The 17,342-nt window shown below is 41.2% G+C and overlaps 1 protein-coding gene across 1 annotated transcript in view; it reads left to right on the plus strand.

The window, feature by feature from the left end:
- Myom1 (myomesin 1) overlaps positions 1-17,342 on the plus strand; it is a 118,709-nt gene that overhangs the window by 75,250 nt on the left and 26,117 nt on the right. Inside the window, exons 20-24 of the mRNA XM_036173634.1 lie at positions 391-575; positions 4,752-4,866; positions 13,098-13,254; positions 14,111-14,217; positions 14,330-14,374. Of these exons, the coding sequence (XP_036029527.1) occupies positions 391-575; positions 4,752-4,866; positions 13,098-13,254; positions 14,111-14,217; positions 14,330-14,374 (609 nt within the window). The remainder of the gene's footprint in view (positions 1-390; positions 576-4,751; positions 4,867-13,097; positions 13,255-14,110; positions 14,218-14,329; positions 14,375-17,342) is intronic.

Below are 17,342 nucleotides of genomic sequence, written 5' to 3' on the forward strand. Positions count from 1 at the left end.
AAATGCAGACATGTACACAGCATACATCATAGTGTCTTTGCTTCATAGTGTTATCGAGTTACTTGGTTTCTGTGGACTGTCTGCTAACTGCTCTAAGAGGGATTGAAATCAGTGATGACTTGTCCACCCAAGAACAGCCTGGGGGATGCTTGATCCAGCTCCCAGAAGCATCTAGGCATGGCCTGGACCACCTGTGCTCAATAAGTTGTTGCACAGCAGCTGTAGAAAGTTGCAGTGGCTATGACATGCCTACTTTCAGGAGACTGGTAGATTTCTATAGGGAATACCAGCAGGCAGGTCAGCTGAGACATCCTAGATGTGGGTGTGAATGTAACCATAGTGAGTCTCCTCATGCACACTGACTTCTGCTGCTCTCTCCCCCTGACTCAGGACCACCACACAGCCTAAAGCTTAGCGAAGTCAGGAAGAACTCCCTGGTTCTCCAGTGGAAGCCTCCAGTCTACTCAGGGCGGACTCCAGTCACTGGTTACTTTGTGGACCTGAAGGAAGCCAGTGCCAAAGATGACCAATGGCGAGGTCTCAATGAGGCAGCCCTTGGGAACACGTATCTGAGGGTAAGAGGATGCCCTGTGATTTTTAGCATGCCTTTTCTCCCTAAAAAGGAAAACTAATACTAAGCTAACATAATCAGAATCAATTTCATAGATTGGGCTCCTGGTAAGATTCCATCTACTTGGCAGTAATTAAGGCTGGGGAATTTTTTGATGCTTGAAATTGTTTGGTGACATTTCACCTGAATTCCTTAAATCTGGCTTTGAAAGGCATCCACCAGCTCCCTCCTCCCTCTTCTTCCCCTCTTTGCTTTGACATACCCCTCAGAGTTTTTGTTCATTGCTCCCCCTAAGGTGATTCTCATTCTCTTCTAATCATTTTTGACAGTGGCCTTTTCCTGGAGGGTGCTCTTTTCACAGAGTTCACACTGGTACTGCTGTAACTGCAGGCTCTCTGGAGTCATGCCCTGTCTCACTTCACTTCCTCAGGCATGCCTGCACTCACATGAACACTCGGAGCTTCCTGGAATGGGTTCACTCAACTCTTGACCTTCACCTCACCCTTTCCATACCACTGCCTCCAGTCTCCCTGCATGTGCTCGCTGAACCTGGGCCTTGCTGACACACAGATGCTGTTTGGAAGCAACAGGTCTTCTTAGTTGTGTTGGCTGGGAGCCTCAAAAGAATGTTTCCCCTGGAGGTGGGCACAGACAGAGTGCCCGAAGACCCTAAATCTGTAGCAGGGCAAGGATTATGATTCCATAGCCTATAGCTTTATTATGGTGACTCAACCACAACCACTCAAAACTTGCAAACTGCATTCATAGCCAGCAGTTCAAAACTAGAGAGTGTGAGCCAGGAGTGGATCGAAGAAGACAGAACATAATTCCTGTTCAGATTAGAGGAAAGGAAAAGAAGTCTGAGAGTATGTATGCATCGATTATGAGTTAGTCATGGTGTTGTCCTTGTGCTGGGGTAGTGGAAGAGTGCAGCTGTATTTCTGTCTCAGCACTGACTAGACTCTGGAATGCAGGTTACTTCCTTGTGTCACAGAAACCCAACTCACAACCACTCATCAACTACGTGCCAGGTACAGATGTGACAGGCACCTGGTGACTGGTCTGTTTTTATCACAAGAAAATGTTCCTGTTCCTTTCTTGGCGTTATTTCTCAATGTAGAATTTGAAATATATTAAACTCTATGCATTTAGCCTTTGCCCTAGTTCAAGTTTACTTATAAACTGAACCTCTTTCAATTTTGAAATTATCAATTTCTGAAAATTCATTATCTCAGCTAAGTGTGGTGGCAAGCCTGTAATCCTAGTATTTGGTAGACAAGCAGGAAAACCACAAGTTCAAGGTCAGCTTCCACTACATAGTAAATTCCAGGCCAGCCTGGTCTATACAAGACCTTGCTTCATAAACAAAACAAAGCAGCAAAGTTCATAGCTCCAGTGAGAGCTATCACTATATAATAGTATTCTGCTGCCATCAGAACCCAATCCAACAGTTAGATTTAAACCTAACAGTAAAAGCATAGCTAGTCTACATTCATAGTCACATGTAGATGTAATGGTCTTATTAAATAAGAAACACAGAGCCAAATGCAAGCCCAAGAGGTCAGAGCAGTAGCTAAGAGCTAAGATTAAAACCGCCTTCTTACCCCTCACTGCCGCTGCCGTCCTTCCCCTGAGAAAGAGACCTACTTCCTGTATGTCTGTCTTTTTATTGACTTTCTGTTCTGCCTTCTCATTGGTTGTAAACCCAACCACATGACCTCCTCGTCACTGCCTGTCTGTACAGACCTCCAGTTCTTCTATGGTTGGTATTGAGATTAAAGGTGTGTGTCTCCATGCTGGCTGTGTCCTTGAACACACAGAGATCTGCCCATCATGTGATCAGGATTAAGGGCGTGTGCTACCACTGCCAGATTTCTGCTATGGCTTGCTATTAGCTCTGACCCCCAGGCAACTTTATTTATTAACATACAAATAAAATTACATTTCAGCACAAATAAAACATCACCATAGTCACAAAGGCTTTATTTATTGACTACATGTTTCCCAGCACTGTTGGGTTTGAGTCAAATTTAGAATGTTGGTCTCTACCACAGCATCAGGGGAGAAATTACACCTCCTGGGTATAATAAATTCCTTCCTAAAACAATTTTTTGAAATTATATGTTTTAAAAATAAAAGAATTTTGATAAATAATATTAACAGTGTTGTTAATACTGGGAACAATAACAGCACAGAGCCCAAACCAACACACACATTTATGAGACATGTTCTTAGCAGCCATCTTGATTATTTAAAACTGAGAGGGCTGGAGAAACTCCCTGCCTTGCAGAGGACCCAGGTTCAGTTCCCAGCATTCATATGGCCACTCATGGCCATTTGTGACTCCAGATCCCAGAGACCTGATGCCCTCTTCTGGTCTTCACTGGCAAGCATATAGTGCACAAACATACCTGCAGGGAAAATGCTCACACACATAAAAGTTTAAGAACCAAGAAACAAAAACCCCTGGTCTTGAGGCTGCTACTTTGCCAAGCTCAGCAAGTTAAAGCACTTGCTGCCAAGCTTGGCAACCCAAGTTCAGTCCACAGACCCCACATGGTGGGAGGAGAGAGCTGGCGCTCACAGGTTGTCCTCTGACAACATGTGTGCCGTGGCATGGCCGGTATTCCTGCCCCATTGTGCATAGACAACAGTAATAAACGATTTTTAAAATCAAGGATATAGAATATTCTTTAAAGATTTATTTACTTATTATGTACATTGGGGTTTTGCCTGCATGTATGTCTGTGTGAGGATGCCAGATTCCCTGGAACTGGAGTTACAGACAGCTGTGAGCTGCCATGTGGGTGCTGGGAATTGAACCCAGGTCCTTTGGAAGAGCAGCCAGTGCTCTTAACCTCTGAGCCATTGCTCCAGCTCAGATGTAATATATTTTTAATTATTTTTGTTAGCATGCAAAGTAATGTAACATTTTAAAACACAGGTATCATTCTCCGTTGTTCTTAGCCTCCTCCCAGCTCCCTCTGCTTCCTCTCCCCACCGGCTGGGCGATGGCTGGCTCCTGCCTCTTCCTGTGAAATCCCCTTCCACTTTCATCTCCCATAAATTCCACTAGCCTCTCTTCTTCCCCTCCTCCTTCCCTTTAGGTTTCCTCTCTTCTTCCCCTCCTCCTTCCCTTTAGGTTTCCTCTCTTCCTAATTCCTCTTCTGCTTTATGCTCTCTGAATGCAAACATTTAAATTTGTGTTCCATCTGGGAGATGAAGCAAGGCCTTTGTCTTTTTGAGACTTGCATATTTCATTTAGGCCAGTGAGCTCCAGGCCCACCCCCATTTTCACGCAAATTTTATAATTTCATTCTTTCCAGCTAAATAAAATTCCATTGTATAAATGTATAAAATTTCCTTTATCAATTCAACTGTTGATAGACATATGGGCTGGTTTTCTAAGAGGGTGTAGAATTTTAATACACTTTGATTATTCACAAGCTTTTTAAATTCTCAATTATATTAGTCTCCTGCATATTTAGTGAGAAATAGGCATTAAATTTACAGGTACAATGTTTGTTTATGTTTTAGTTCTACAATATACTTTTAATTTTGATTTTATTTTATGTGAATGAGTGTTTTACTGCATGTATGTCTGTGCATCATGTGTATGCCTAGTGCCCATGGAGGCCAGAAGGGTGTGTCAGATCCCCTGGAACTGGAGTTACAGACAGTTGAGGGCTGCTATGTGGGTGCTGGGAAGTGAACCAGGTTCCTCTGGAAGAGCAGCCAGTGCTCTGAGCCATCCCTCCAGCATCTGTAATGTACTTTTGAGCAAATAAAAAATGTCTTTTTGACAAGGGAATCACTGCAGAGTGTGTAACATAAATGCTGTTTTGAACTCTTTGTATTTTACCTTTTGGACCAAAGAAGAAGGCTGCTAACTCATCCAAAGTACACATATATGTCAGAAGCATTGATTCTGGAGGTGCTTAAATTACTCGTGAGAGAATGGGAGAATGACAGGGCTGGCAGGGTTTTAGCAACTTTGACAGCTGGTCCACAGAGAGGCAAGACCAAAGTCAAAGCCACCTGAATGACACAGGTCAGCTCTAGAGCATAAGCCCTGCTTCCTTGGTGGTGTGTGATTAACGATACCTGCAGAGGAAGAACAAACCTGTTTATGTGACGTAAGACACATATGTTATGTTACTTCTAAACCTGCTTATTCCAGGTGCAAGGCCTCAAAGAGGGTGTCAGCTACGTGTTCCGTGTGCGTGCCATCAACCAGGCAGGCGTTGGGAAGCCTTCTGAGCTTGCTGGCCCTGTCGTGGCAGAGACACGTCCAGGTGGGTCCTTGCTTCATCCCCAGCATAGGGTGTCACTCAGCTGTGGAACAACTATCATGCACAGGAACCAGAGTTTAATCCAAGTGCCAAAGGGGAGAAATAAAAGGACTGTGCTTCAAACCTAACCACAGGGTATTCTTCCAGGACCCACCCTAAGCAAGCATCCCTAGAAAGCTGTTCCTATTAGAACCTGGCCTTTAGCCCTGATAAGGTATTTTCTAATCACAGAGGGAGCGGCAATAGCCCAGGGCATGGGTATGCCCTGTACACAGATGTAGATCATATAGAATTTCAACTCCAAAATTAAACCAGAGGTCAGCACGCTTTCTCTTAAAGGCAAGGTAGAATTTTCAGCTTTACAGCCATATGGTCCTTGTTACAACCTTGGCCTGCCAGGACATGAAGGCAACCACAGACAAGTGCATGAACAAGTGTAGCTGTGCTCCAATAAAACCTTTTCATGTACATTACATAAATGCATCATATACTAGCATGCATTCTGCACATTATATAAATATCATGCAATATGCACACTAGAAGATTTGAATTCCACATTATATTCCCATATCTTGAAATATTAATCTTCTTTTGATGTTTTCTCAGCTGTTATTTTTTTCTTCTGGGTTTTTGTTTGTTTGTTTATTTTGAGACAAGGTCTCATTATGTAGTCCAGGCTGGCCTGAAACTTGCTATGTAGACCAAGCTGGCCTCAAAGATATGCCTTCCAAGTGGTGGGATTAAAGATGTGTGCCACCCTCTTTTGAATTTAAAAATATGAAAATCATTATTGCTTTGTGGGCCATACATAAAGAGGCAATAGGCCAGATTTAGCCCATCAGCCATGGTTTGCTGACCCGGGGTTAAACTAAGACTAACAATGGTCCTGTTTGCATGGTTGACTGAGCTAACACAGCCATGATGGGCCCACAGAAGACAGTGTCTCCTGTATTATGAAAACAAAGTTTATAGTGCCCATTGCTCAGTTAGTTCCTAATCACTACACGATGATGATGATTTCCATTTTTGTTCAATTTGTTCTGTTATAAAATTTTTATTTCTGTTCACTGAAGTTTCATAAAAGAAAGCACCAGTAACATAAAGAGTAGAAATTGTCATCCAGTTACCTTTTTTAAAAAATTTATTCTAGTGTAAGGGATTTTGTTTTAGTGAGCCCCTGTTTTCAAAAGTGAAATGAACACAGGGCAAGTAGATAATGTTATAGTTATTTTCCTGTAAGGAAAATGTAAACATAGGAAACTTCTCCTTGAAATGCCTATTACCTGAAAAATATCAACAGTGCGCCCTCAGAGGAACAGTCTACCCACTACATCCCATTTCTTCATGACTGCTTTCATCTACTCCTAAACTAGTTTGTAGGTAGGTGTTTGACAAAAGTGATCTTTACAAAGTGAGGCAGGGAATGTCACTCAGAGTAACCTTTGCAAAATTCCAAAGAAAGCAGAAAAATGCTAGGACAGACATACAAATACACTAGGACATGTGTACATATCCATGCATTTTAGAGGAATCCAACCCCTCAGTTGCCAAATGTGTACTATCCATGGTACCAGATAGACATTTGTAAGGGCTCATGTGCATTTGTATTACTGTATGAGGAAACTCTCTGTCTAGAAGATCAAAAGCACCTTTTAAGCTATAGGGTTCCCACCTTGATTAAAGAAAACTCAAATCAACCTAGTTCCACAATCAGTGCCTTCAGAATGGCAGGGTGCCAGGTGTAACACTAGCACAGCCACCTCTGGGGGCTTGGCTATTGACCGCCTGTGTGAAAGTTTTGTTACTGATTTGGAATAGGCACCAAAAGTTGCATCTATGGCCATTCAGTTCTTGGACTAGAACTCTAGTCAACAGCCACAGACATGAACATACACTTAAGCTGCTCACAGCTTAGGAAAGAATCCTCGGACACAGAAAGTCAAAATGCTTCCCTGGGACATTCTGGGTTTGTCTAGAGTCAGCAGGTACGTTCACTCTTGCAACGTGAATTTCTCAAGCTGCGACTACATGGCAGGTCCTGTGTGTGCCCTGGGAGGACTGTACTGCTCATTTGGTTTAGGATCACATGGGAACACTAGAGTTTACAGCTTAGTAGAATGAGGGCTAGGACAGACATAAAAATCTGCACAGCCAAATAGGCTAGAAACTAGGACTCAAGGTTTTGCAAGTGGCTGACTAACAAAACATAAATATAGCCTAAAATTGACTATATTTTTACCTTTACTATGCTTAAGTGTATTATTTTGCCCACTTTATGTTAGAATGAATGGGAGGGAGAAGGGGGAGAAATGTTATCAATTTCAAGATTTGGGTTGTTAAACTTGCAAGCTTAGTTCAGAAAATACCCTGGTTTCTTTTCAGATCATCTCTTTGCCTTTTTGGTTTGAGAAAAACACCTTCATTTGTGATACATTATTAAACTTCTGGGTAGAGAAATAAAGCTTATCAAGTAACATCACACCACAAATATACCTAACAAGATACTTGGAGTGTAATTGGGTTTCAGTTAAAGGTTCACTTAATCCACTGGAGTCAGCAGGATCACTGGCCTCCCTTAGAAGTCAAAGATGTTGCCCAGCCAGGGCTGCAGAGTCTAATTGTGTTGGTAATGAGAACCCAGACAACAGCCTAAGTGTGCCTGTGGTGCTCTCCCAAGACAGCTGTTAGCTAAAGAAACCTACAGACCGAACAGATCAGAACTGTCTAGTAAATTTGGTGGTGCCTACAAAGACACTTTCTTCCTGATGTCTGATCCTTTTAAACAGTATCTGCTGTTGATGGCATCACACCAACAACAGAGGGAGAGGCCAGGTGAGCCAGATCAGATAGAAGACAAGAGAGACCTGGCCAGAAGTGATCTGGAGGTCAACGGGTTGGCACAGCAGCTTGTAGGTGTTCTTGCCAGAGAAACAGAGCAGCAGTAGGGGATCGGGTGATGAGTAGGAGAACCCAGACAGCAAGCAGGGCCTCTCGTAGAAGCGGGACACAGGCAGTGGAGCAGGTTAGGAGAATGCACTTCCCCAGAGGACAGTGACTTGGGATTCAGTTAGCATTCAAGTGTGTCTTGCAGTTTTAGTGTCTAAAAATTGGTTATCCCAGAACCTGGTCCGACGCTGAGAAGGCAGATGGTGGAGACTCAAGGGATTCTGAGGCAGGAGGCTGGCTGATTCTGAAAGATGAGCTTTACTGGCTAATTCAGGAGACTGCACGTGTACCTGTTCCCTAACTGCCCCTCTGACTGCCACCATAGCAGATCTCAGTGGTGGCCGTGCTTGAGAGTTGCCAGGGACTCTGAAAATACCATACCCACTCCACCCAGAGAAGTGGGGTAAAAACTAAACTAACCAGGCTCGAATGCGGGAGACTCGGGCCTCTTCGGAAGAAGACTTGTATCTTTTCTTCATGTACCCTGAGTGCTTAGCACCGAGCCTGCTATATTACACAGCAGTTAATCTATCAGATGAAACCAAGTGCTGTTGTGTGAAGCTTTCTCATCACTGTGACAACTATCTGACATAAACTTCAAAGGAGGGGAGATTCACTCGCCTCATGGTTTGAGAGGTTTTAGTTACGAGGCAAGGAGGGCATGATGGAGCACCATGTTTTGAACAGTGTGACTCTCATAGCATCAGAATATGTGCTCTTCATCCTTGGCATCTTGTAATTCACTCCTGTTTGTGAAGGATGAGATAGGAAAGGCAGGTTCAGTGGAGGCCACAGGGTAGGCACCAAAATGATATGTCAGTCAAGTATGATAAATAACAAGACAGCCTAGTGATGCATGTCACTGATCACAGTAACTCACCTCTGTTTGAGTTGTCTGTTCCTCTTCCAAGTTTTTTAAAGGCACATGTGTCATCCTTGTGCACATATACACATGGAGCAGAACAAATGAATCTCACATTAGTGCTCATGTAAAAGACTGTAAAATTATATCTGGTTATGAGATGGGCAGTAAAGCAAACAGCTCATTGAGATATAATCTTTTGAGTTATCCTCCTATTTACTTACTTATTTTTAGAAAAGAGAAAAGTGGAGTAGAATCAGTTAATTTTCAAGTAGTTTATGCTATCCCTGATCATTTCTTAGCTCATTTTCATACTGGGAGTTCCTGATGTCTGGAGGACCATTCAATACCACCTGTGAGATCAGATGTCCCTCTGTCTACATTAAGGATTTTTATAGGTTGAGGCACTGACTAGGGTCAACTTTTCTTTTTCTTAAAGGTTTATTTCTAAGTATGTGTTTGTGTATATGTGGGGGGGGGGGGGGGATATGTGCACAAGAGTGCAGGTGCCTGTGAAGTCCAGAGAAGAGTGTTGGATCTCTTGGAGCTGGAGTTACAGTCAGTTGTGAGCTGTTGTGGATTCTGGGTACCAAACTTTGGACCTCTAATAAGAGTAGAACACTCGCCGGACGGTGGTGACACATGCCTGTAATCCCAGCACTCAGGAGGCAGAGCCAGGTGGATCTCTGTGAGTTCGAGGCCAGCCTGGTCTACAGAGCTAGTTCAGGACAGGCTCCAAAGCTACAGAGAAACCCTGTCTCAAAAAAACAAAAGAAGAACAAACAAAAGAAGAGTAGAACACTCACTCATAGTCACTGAGCCATCTCTGCAACCCAGGACAACTTTTAAAACCTTGTCAGACCAAAATCATCTTTCATTTTCTCTACTGAAATGTGCCAAGTGAATTTTCATGTCTTTAAACAGATTCACAAATTGTTCCTGAAAAATCCTGAGACACTGAAAACTTTGGTTCCCTTTTCCAACCCAACTTTGTGAGAAAGTGGGTTGGCCTTTCCCTAGATAAGACTATTCAGAGGGAGTCCTTTCTTGACTGCAGAACTACATACACACTTGGATCTTGCTTCAGACTGTAGGTGTAAAATGAAGTAGGAAAGCTGTGGTCACTAGGGCAGTACCTGTATTTCACTTGATGTCATCAAAATATTGAGGCCATGTGAAAGCTTTAATATAACATATTCCAATAAAATGTATACTACAATTTTAAACTATGCTTTTTAAAGTTGGGTTTTCAGTCCAGTGCCTGGAACATGTAAATATGTATAGAAAATATGAAAGATGGAGCTTCTATCTTTACAGAATTTAACCCTATTCTCAATAATTGAAGAACCAGAGCAACTTTTTGAAAATTTAAAATGTAACTAAATAAATAGCCATCTTAATAAGCTTTTATTTTTAAGCCTTAAGACCCAAATAGTTCCAGCTGCTTTTATTTGTTCTTGTTCTTGTCCATTTATTGAAATAAATTTACTGCTGTCATCCACCATAGGTGAAAATAAATTTGCATAAATTGAAGAAAGGCTCACACCACTCTTCTCTACTTCCTACAGTGTTACCATGTGCCAGTCTGACATAACTGACCAAAGACAAGGAAGATGCTTAGATACTAGCTGAATCTGCAGTTAATTTCTACATCACTGTCTGTCCTGGATACTAGTTATTTTTCAATTAAAATTGTATTTAAAACAAAGAACAACTATGTTCTTTTCCAAAATTACAAAACACCATATTTCTTAGGTTAGAAATCAGTTGTAAGGTTCACACATGGAATGTAAAAAGAATACGTCACTTGAGGTTTAAAATAGCATATTTGAAAGGAAATATAAAAAGGGAGCAACATCTTTTGTTTCACTTCATATTTCATAAAAGGTCACCAGTTACATTACAAAAATTAATTTCCACATACTTCAATGAGTTAGTTCTGGCTCCTCCTCTCTACACTATTGAGGCAATTCGGACATCAACTAGGCACGGCCATCTTATCCTGACACTTGTATTTGGAACCAAATTTGGTCATTAAACCTGGCCTGAGTTTGATCCTCAGCACCACAAAATAAGTGAATAAATAAATAGCGTTTGGTTTTAAGTACCCAACTCTTCTATTTATCTGACATTCACCACCAAGTCACCAGTTCTTTAATTTGCATTTTAAGACCATCAAATTCCATTTTAAAAGATTGTATGTTTCAATAAATACTTTTAGATGCAATGAACTGCATCTTATTTACTTTTTGTACACAGCTCAGAGCCATGAGTGCCAACCTTATTTGTGGCACAGAGTTGCAATGTAGTGATATCTTTCCTGTAAGAAGGTATTTGTTTTTTTCTGTTTTCCTTTTGGTTGTTTTCTGTTCTTAACATGCTTGCCAGGAGTGGCGTCTTCTCTATTTATTAAGCTTAACCTGGAAGTAACCAGTTAGGCTTGTCAGAACTGCTGCTTGTGAAGTATGAATAGATTCCATGTGACAGTCTGGAACTCCCCAGTGTGAGCAGGAACCTCAAAAGTGGACTTTGGTCCATGAGCATTGGCTTCTAGAGAGCTGTGTGCTTTTATTTCTTGGTTTGGGGCCAGCTTCCAACTGGGGTGAGGCTTTAGAGTCCAAAGGTCATCTACAGAACTGAGAGAAAGGTGAAGCTACTGGAACTCCTCCTATGCTTTCAGTTTTGCAATTTCTTGGCATAAAAGTCTAGTATTTAAGCTTTAGGAGAAAAAAAATCAAGATTTTAGCCCAACTAATACTTTTATAAACTTTACTATAATAAACAGTAAGTAGGGTGATTCATTTTCTCTGGAAAAGGATTACAGGTAAGAGAATAATTAATATGAATAATTGGTAATGCTTCCAAAGTAGACACTATGCAAAAAGGGAAAAAGATTTAGTCAATGCCTATCATTTCTATCCTCATTATAGTAATACAGAAATACAAATATGTTGACTTTGTATTCTCACAGTGACTCTTGCAAACTCTTGTAATACTACCTGGGCCCAAACACTCTTCAGCGCCAGCCTTTGCCTAAATTCCAATAAGCACATTGGTCCAGTACTTTACAACATGGGTGTTAGGATTAGTCATGTGCTATCAGCAACTGAAATAGGACAAGGCCTGCAACTTTCAAGGACTACATGACAGATGCTTCACTTAAGGAACAATTAAGCATTTAATTATTGATATTTTAGGTCACCTGTGAGTCAAATAGGATGATGAGCATTTGTTAAAAATAAGACATTAGGAACCTGCTAGAACTAGTGTTCATTCTACTTTTTACATGTGTTAACCATCATGTTGTAGATGTGTATACAGATGTGGAAGTTAAAGTGTGCATTGCCATCAGTAAGAACACAAATTAATGAACTATCAGAATCAGGATCCAAGATCCTGAGTTACTCACTGTCTGGGCTCAGTTTCCTCTTGAACGTCCTTAGCAGGACTTTGACACTCCCCCACCCACACTGATGATTATTATATTGGACAGTGCCCAGGATGATGAACTTTAGTGATAGCATCTAGAGACAAATCTATAGGAAAGTTTTCTAGTACTTTGAAAAAGAATAAAACTATATCTTCCTGAGACTAAATATAATTTCCCTAATATATTAAAACAAACCAAGTTGAGCTGATGACTGACTGGATTTGTATAAATTAAGCACATTTGCTTCTTTCAAACTGGATTTGGCAATAGATGTGCTGCTGTACAAACTTTAAATTGCTATATTGGATGCCAGTGCCTTAATAAATTCTGTATCTAGTAGGTCACCAGAAAAGGATAGAAAGACATTAAAAAAAAAAAAAAACCTAGAGAGAAATTCCAGGAGAAACTAGAAAGTATTGCCTACATTCTCTCATCCAAAGTTACATTATTTTCAAAGAAAGAATGTATGTGGGAACTTTCTCTACTCACCCCACAACCTCACCAATTTGAAGATGTCTGAAATAACAGCAAGCTAGAGAAGATTATTACTGAACCATATTAAAATTTAAATGGACATAAAGTTCAAGAGATACAATGAGTATCAAGATTTCTTGATTTTAAAAGAAAATAATTTAGAGTTATTTTATTTGGGAGATTTATTGAAGCAAAAGTCATGAATCTACTTTTCCTTTGCCTAAGACTTTATTCATAATGACAATCAAATCCATTCCCTCACCTCCATTTCAATCAACTTTTCCTAGGTGCTGGACAGACAAGGTGGGCTGTGGTGTTGACTTTACATAGGAAACATGACATATTCATTTAATTCCATGTGTACAGTATGGAAGATGAATTGCAGTGAACACTGGGGACCTATCCCTGGCCCAAAGACAGTGCCTTGGTCTAAGGATAAATAAAGGAAGGCATCTCAACACAAGAATTCTTCTGTGACTGTTTCTATCACAAGTCCCAAATGCCTTCTTTATGACCTTTTAGGTACCAAAGAGGTTGTTGTAAATGTGGACGATGATGGAGTCATTTCCTTGAACTATGAGTGTGATCAGATGACTCCCAAGTCAGAATTTGTCTGGTCCAAAGATTATGTACCTACTGAAGACTCTCCACGATTGGAAGTTGAAAGCAAAGGCAATAAGTAAGGAATATTTCTATCTAATAACACATTCCATTTTCACTGTAAGAACATGAAATACACTCCTTGCCCCCTTCCTAACTTCCTTGGACAGAAAAGATAAATTCATAACTATTTTATATATGGCATTATAAAACTATATAGCCAGTTAAGCCTTAAAATAAACTTTCTAATGTATAGTTCTTGGAATAGAACACATTTGGTTTAAGAAAAAAAAAAAAAAACAATCAACTTTTCTTCTGGTTTATTCACTTAACATTTAAATGTTTAGTTGATCTTAGATGGTACCACAACTGGTAATGGAGCTTGCCTAAGAGAGAAAACACAGCAATAGAGTATTGATCTGTTCATTAATTCATATGCTGTGTTCCAGACAAGGTGCTGGGTGCCAGGAACACAACAGAAAGCAAACAGAAGCCTAGCTCTGAAGGCATAGGCATTACACATGGGGACAATCCAGTGTGGTGTCAGTTCTGAAAAGAGAAGTACAGGAATGGCACAGAAACACCCAGAGTCACCTGCGGTCTGCCCTGTAGGAGAAAAGCCAGCTCATCAGGAAAATGTCCTTCTGTAGGACGTGTATTATATATCTGCAGCATAGCGTGGGGATGAGGCGTTCATACCTGTGCCCCATCATCCTACAAGAGGTCAAGAAAGGCTTCCTAGTGGGAATGACATTCAACCCAAGACACCAAGAGCTAGCAATCTTTGGCTCAGTGGGGATGAGGAGGTGGGCGGGACATGACAAGTCTTCCACATGAAGGGAGTATCATGTGGAGGGGATCAGAGACAGGATGAGTTGACAGCCCCACAGACCACGCACAGTCTCATTTCTAAGAAAAGTATTTTTGTCTTGAAGGACAAAAATGACCTTCAAAGACCTCGGGATGGACGACCTGGGCACCTATTCTTGTGATGTGACAGACACCGATGGGATAGCATCAAGCTACTTGATAGATGAAGAAGGTAAGTTTCAAATCTGTGCACTCCCAAGTCTAATGTTGCTTTAGTTTTCCAGTCGTCATCCAGGGACACTTGTTTTAGTTGGTAAAGCTTTGTCTTTTGTTTCTCCACTCAGAAATGAAACGTCTGCTTGCCCTCAGCCAGGAACACAAGTTCCCAAGTAAGTGTCCTCAGTGCCGTCTCAGATTTTAGCAGTTTTCCCAGAGTTCAGCTTCGGCAGGAGAACAAGTGACAGCTCAGAGGAGATTAAGAGCAGTTCAGAGCCTTCCCTGCTGGCACGGTCTTGTGATTTTAGTCACTCTGGAGGCGGGGACAGGAAGAAGGCAAGTTCAAAGCCTGCCTGGGCTACAGAGCTCAAGTTCAAGGCCAGACCAGACAATATAATAATGAAACCTGTCTTGACCTAAGAGTGTAAAAAAGGAGCTGAAGATGGAGGCAGGGGAAACCTGAGTTCATGGTCTGGTCTGAGCTACATAGTAAAACCTGACTAAGGGAGGAAAGTGGGGGATAAGGAGGCATGGGAGGAGGGAGGGAGTGAAGAGGGAGACAGGGAGTGGCCTTAGGGTATACATCTCAAGCCAGTATCCACAGAAGCACTTTCTAGAAATGACACTTTTCTTTGCCATTTTTCTCCAGAAATGACAAGATACTAACATAGAAAAAAGTACTCCATGGGGCTGTGGTTGGTAGAGTGCTTTCCTAACGTCCACAGATGCCTGGATTTGAACCAGATGTGGTGGCACACACCTGTTATCCCAGCACTTGAAAGGTAGAAGCAGGAGAATCAGAAGTTCAAGGTCATCTGGGGATATACAGAAAAATAGGAAGTTAGAGGCCAGCCTGGGTTACTGGGGACCCTGTCTATAAAGAAAGGAGAAAGAGAGAGAGAGAGAGAGAGAGAGAGAGAGAGAGAGAGAGAGAGAGAGAGAGAGAGAGAGAGAGAGAAAGAGAAGAAAGACAGGAGGAAAGAGAAAGGAAAAGGAGTAGAAAGAAAACACATCTCATGCTTCATTCTACAGGGCAGTGTGAGGGTCTGTAGATGTAGTAAGAGTGGTATATTCTTCAGTTTTGACCCATGTGTTTTGGGATCACATTTGTATTTTCTAAACATACTCATTTATATATTTTAGGCAAGTCTATAATGTTGGCTTGTAATAGAATACTCAAAACTCTAAACAAAGGCAATCTAAAGACAACATTTTATACTCATATACTCTTGGAAAATAGGGTAAAGGGCCTCATTCAGAAGAAGAGCCCTTCTGAACTATTTACAAGTCCCTATATAAGGAACCTTCCATATAAAAGATTAAACTCCGCAGCTGACACCTAAGAGAAGAGAAAGAAAATAACACTAAAAGGCTCACTGGCCTGAAACGATCTCTTACCCATTGGTCAAAGTAGAGACACCTCCAGAGAAACACAATCTAGTGTTTGAGAAAGCAGATTAAAAAGTGGTAAAATATGCTCCCTCTTTTAAATTAAGGATCTAAAAGATTCCTCAATGCTTACATGTATTTTTTCCTTTGTAACTATGGAGTTTCAGGAGATCTTAGCACATGGCATTAATTTCATCTGTGTGTTTATTATCTGTAAAACTGGAAAATATTATTGTGGATAGTGTTTGAAAAGTTAATTTTAAAAACTATAGGGACAGTGGAGGCCTCCCTGGACATTCTTTGCTCTGTGACCCTGAGCAAACTATCTCCACTTGCCCAGGCTTTGGTTTCTTTCTATAGGCTTGGCCATTGTGACAGTTCTTAGGTCCTAATAAGCAGCTGTTTCTAAGGTACATGTTTACATCCTCTACTCAAGCCTGGTAGAAATAGAAAGAAGCACTAATCTAATTAGTAAACACTGTTCACGTATCCAGGCAACTGTTTCCCCAACAACATTTCCATTTAGGTTAAAAGATAGTGGTGAAGAAGTGAAGACAGGGCGTCACTGTTGGGTTCACATTACCTGGGCCTCCTGTGGAGACAGTATAATTAAGGAAGTCATAACTAACTCCCGTTGTTCTCAGCTCCACTGAAATGAATGATCTTGTGTAAGCCCAAGGATCCTAACTATTGCTGCTTGGAGACAGGGTGACAGCAAACTCAGGCTTCCTTGTTAGAGACCAGCTGGGACAACACGGTTGGCACCCAGGGAGAGCCCAGCACAAGGGCATGTTTTAAACTCCGAGTATGACTATCAGGTCCCCAATCCAGTGGAGTTTTTCTTAGAGCCTTGAAACCGCATTTTAAATAGGACAGTTCCTGTGTTTTCTTCCCCCAGCCACAGTGATGACGTCACGAAAGGGCCATTTTCAGAGATCCACCACCAGGGTCAGAGCCGCACATCTCATTTCTTAGGTCACACCCACTTCCTCCTGGTCAAGGAGAACATTAGGTTGTTTTTATTGAGATTTATAAGGCTTTAAGTGTCTCATTTCTCATTGAATGTAAAATTTGAAATATTCTGTTCCTTTATCCTTTAATACAGCAAACTTTCTTCTGTAAGGCCATTTTCAACAATACTTTGAAAGCCATTAAGCATATGCCTTCAATATACAAATAATATGTTTTCTAGAACAAATAAACTTCCAGAGAAGGTAATTTGGGTCTGAGAAAAGGGAAAGATAAATAAAAAGTATAGATGTAAAAACTGAAAATAATATGGCCTGCTTTGCCAGTAACAATGTTCAGCTACAGTGTGGTGAGTCAGAGGGTGGAATATGCAGTCTCATTAACATCCTGCCTCATAGCGCTTCACTTGGAGACATTTGCTCATGTCCCACCCACACAATTACTGTGTACACACACATAAGCATATATCCATAAATATAGAGACAGTGCTATGTGTCTCCTAGTTGTCAACACATTATATTTTGTAGTTATAGGGTATTGTTGAAGCAACTGGAGGAAAAAATAGATACCAAAACATTAATAGCCAACATGTATAGAGCATTTATCACATGCCAGGCTTTTTCTATGGCATTTAGATAGAATGTGCCATTGGGACACACCCTGACCCAGAAACGGTTTGTATTCTGGTGGTTTGATTTTAGAGGTTAAGAACACAAGGCCAGGAGATCTAATAACTCTAGATCTAGGCCGAGGGGCTGACTCTAGCATTGTTCCCATAACCAT

Source organism: Onychomys torridus, chromosome 23, assembly GCF_903995425.1.
Source record: "Onychomys torridus chromosome 23, mOncTor1.1, whole genome shotgun sequence".
Lineage (NCBI taxonomy): Eukaryota > Metazoa > Chordata > Mammalia > Rodentia > Cricetidae > Onychomys > Onychomys torridus.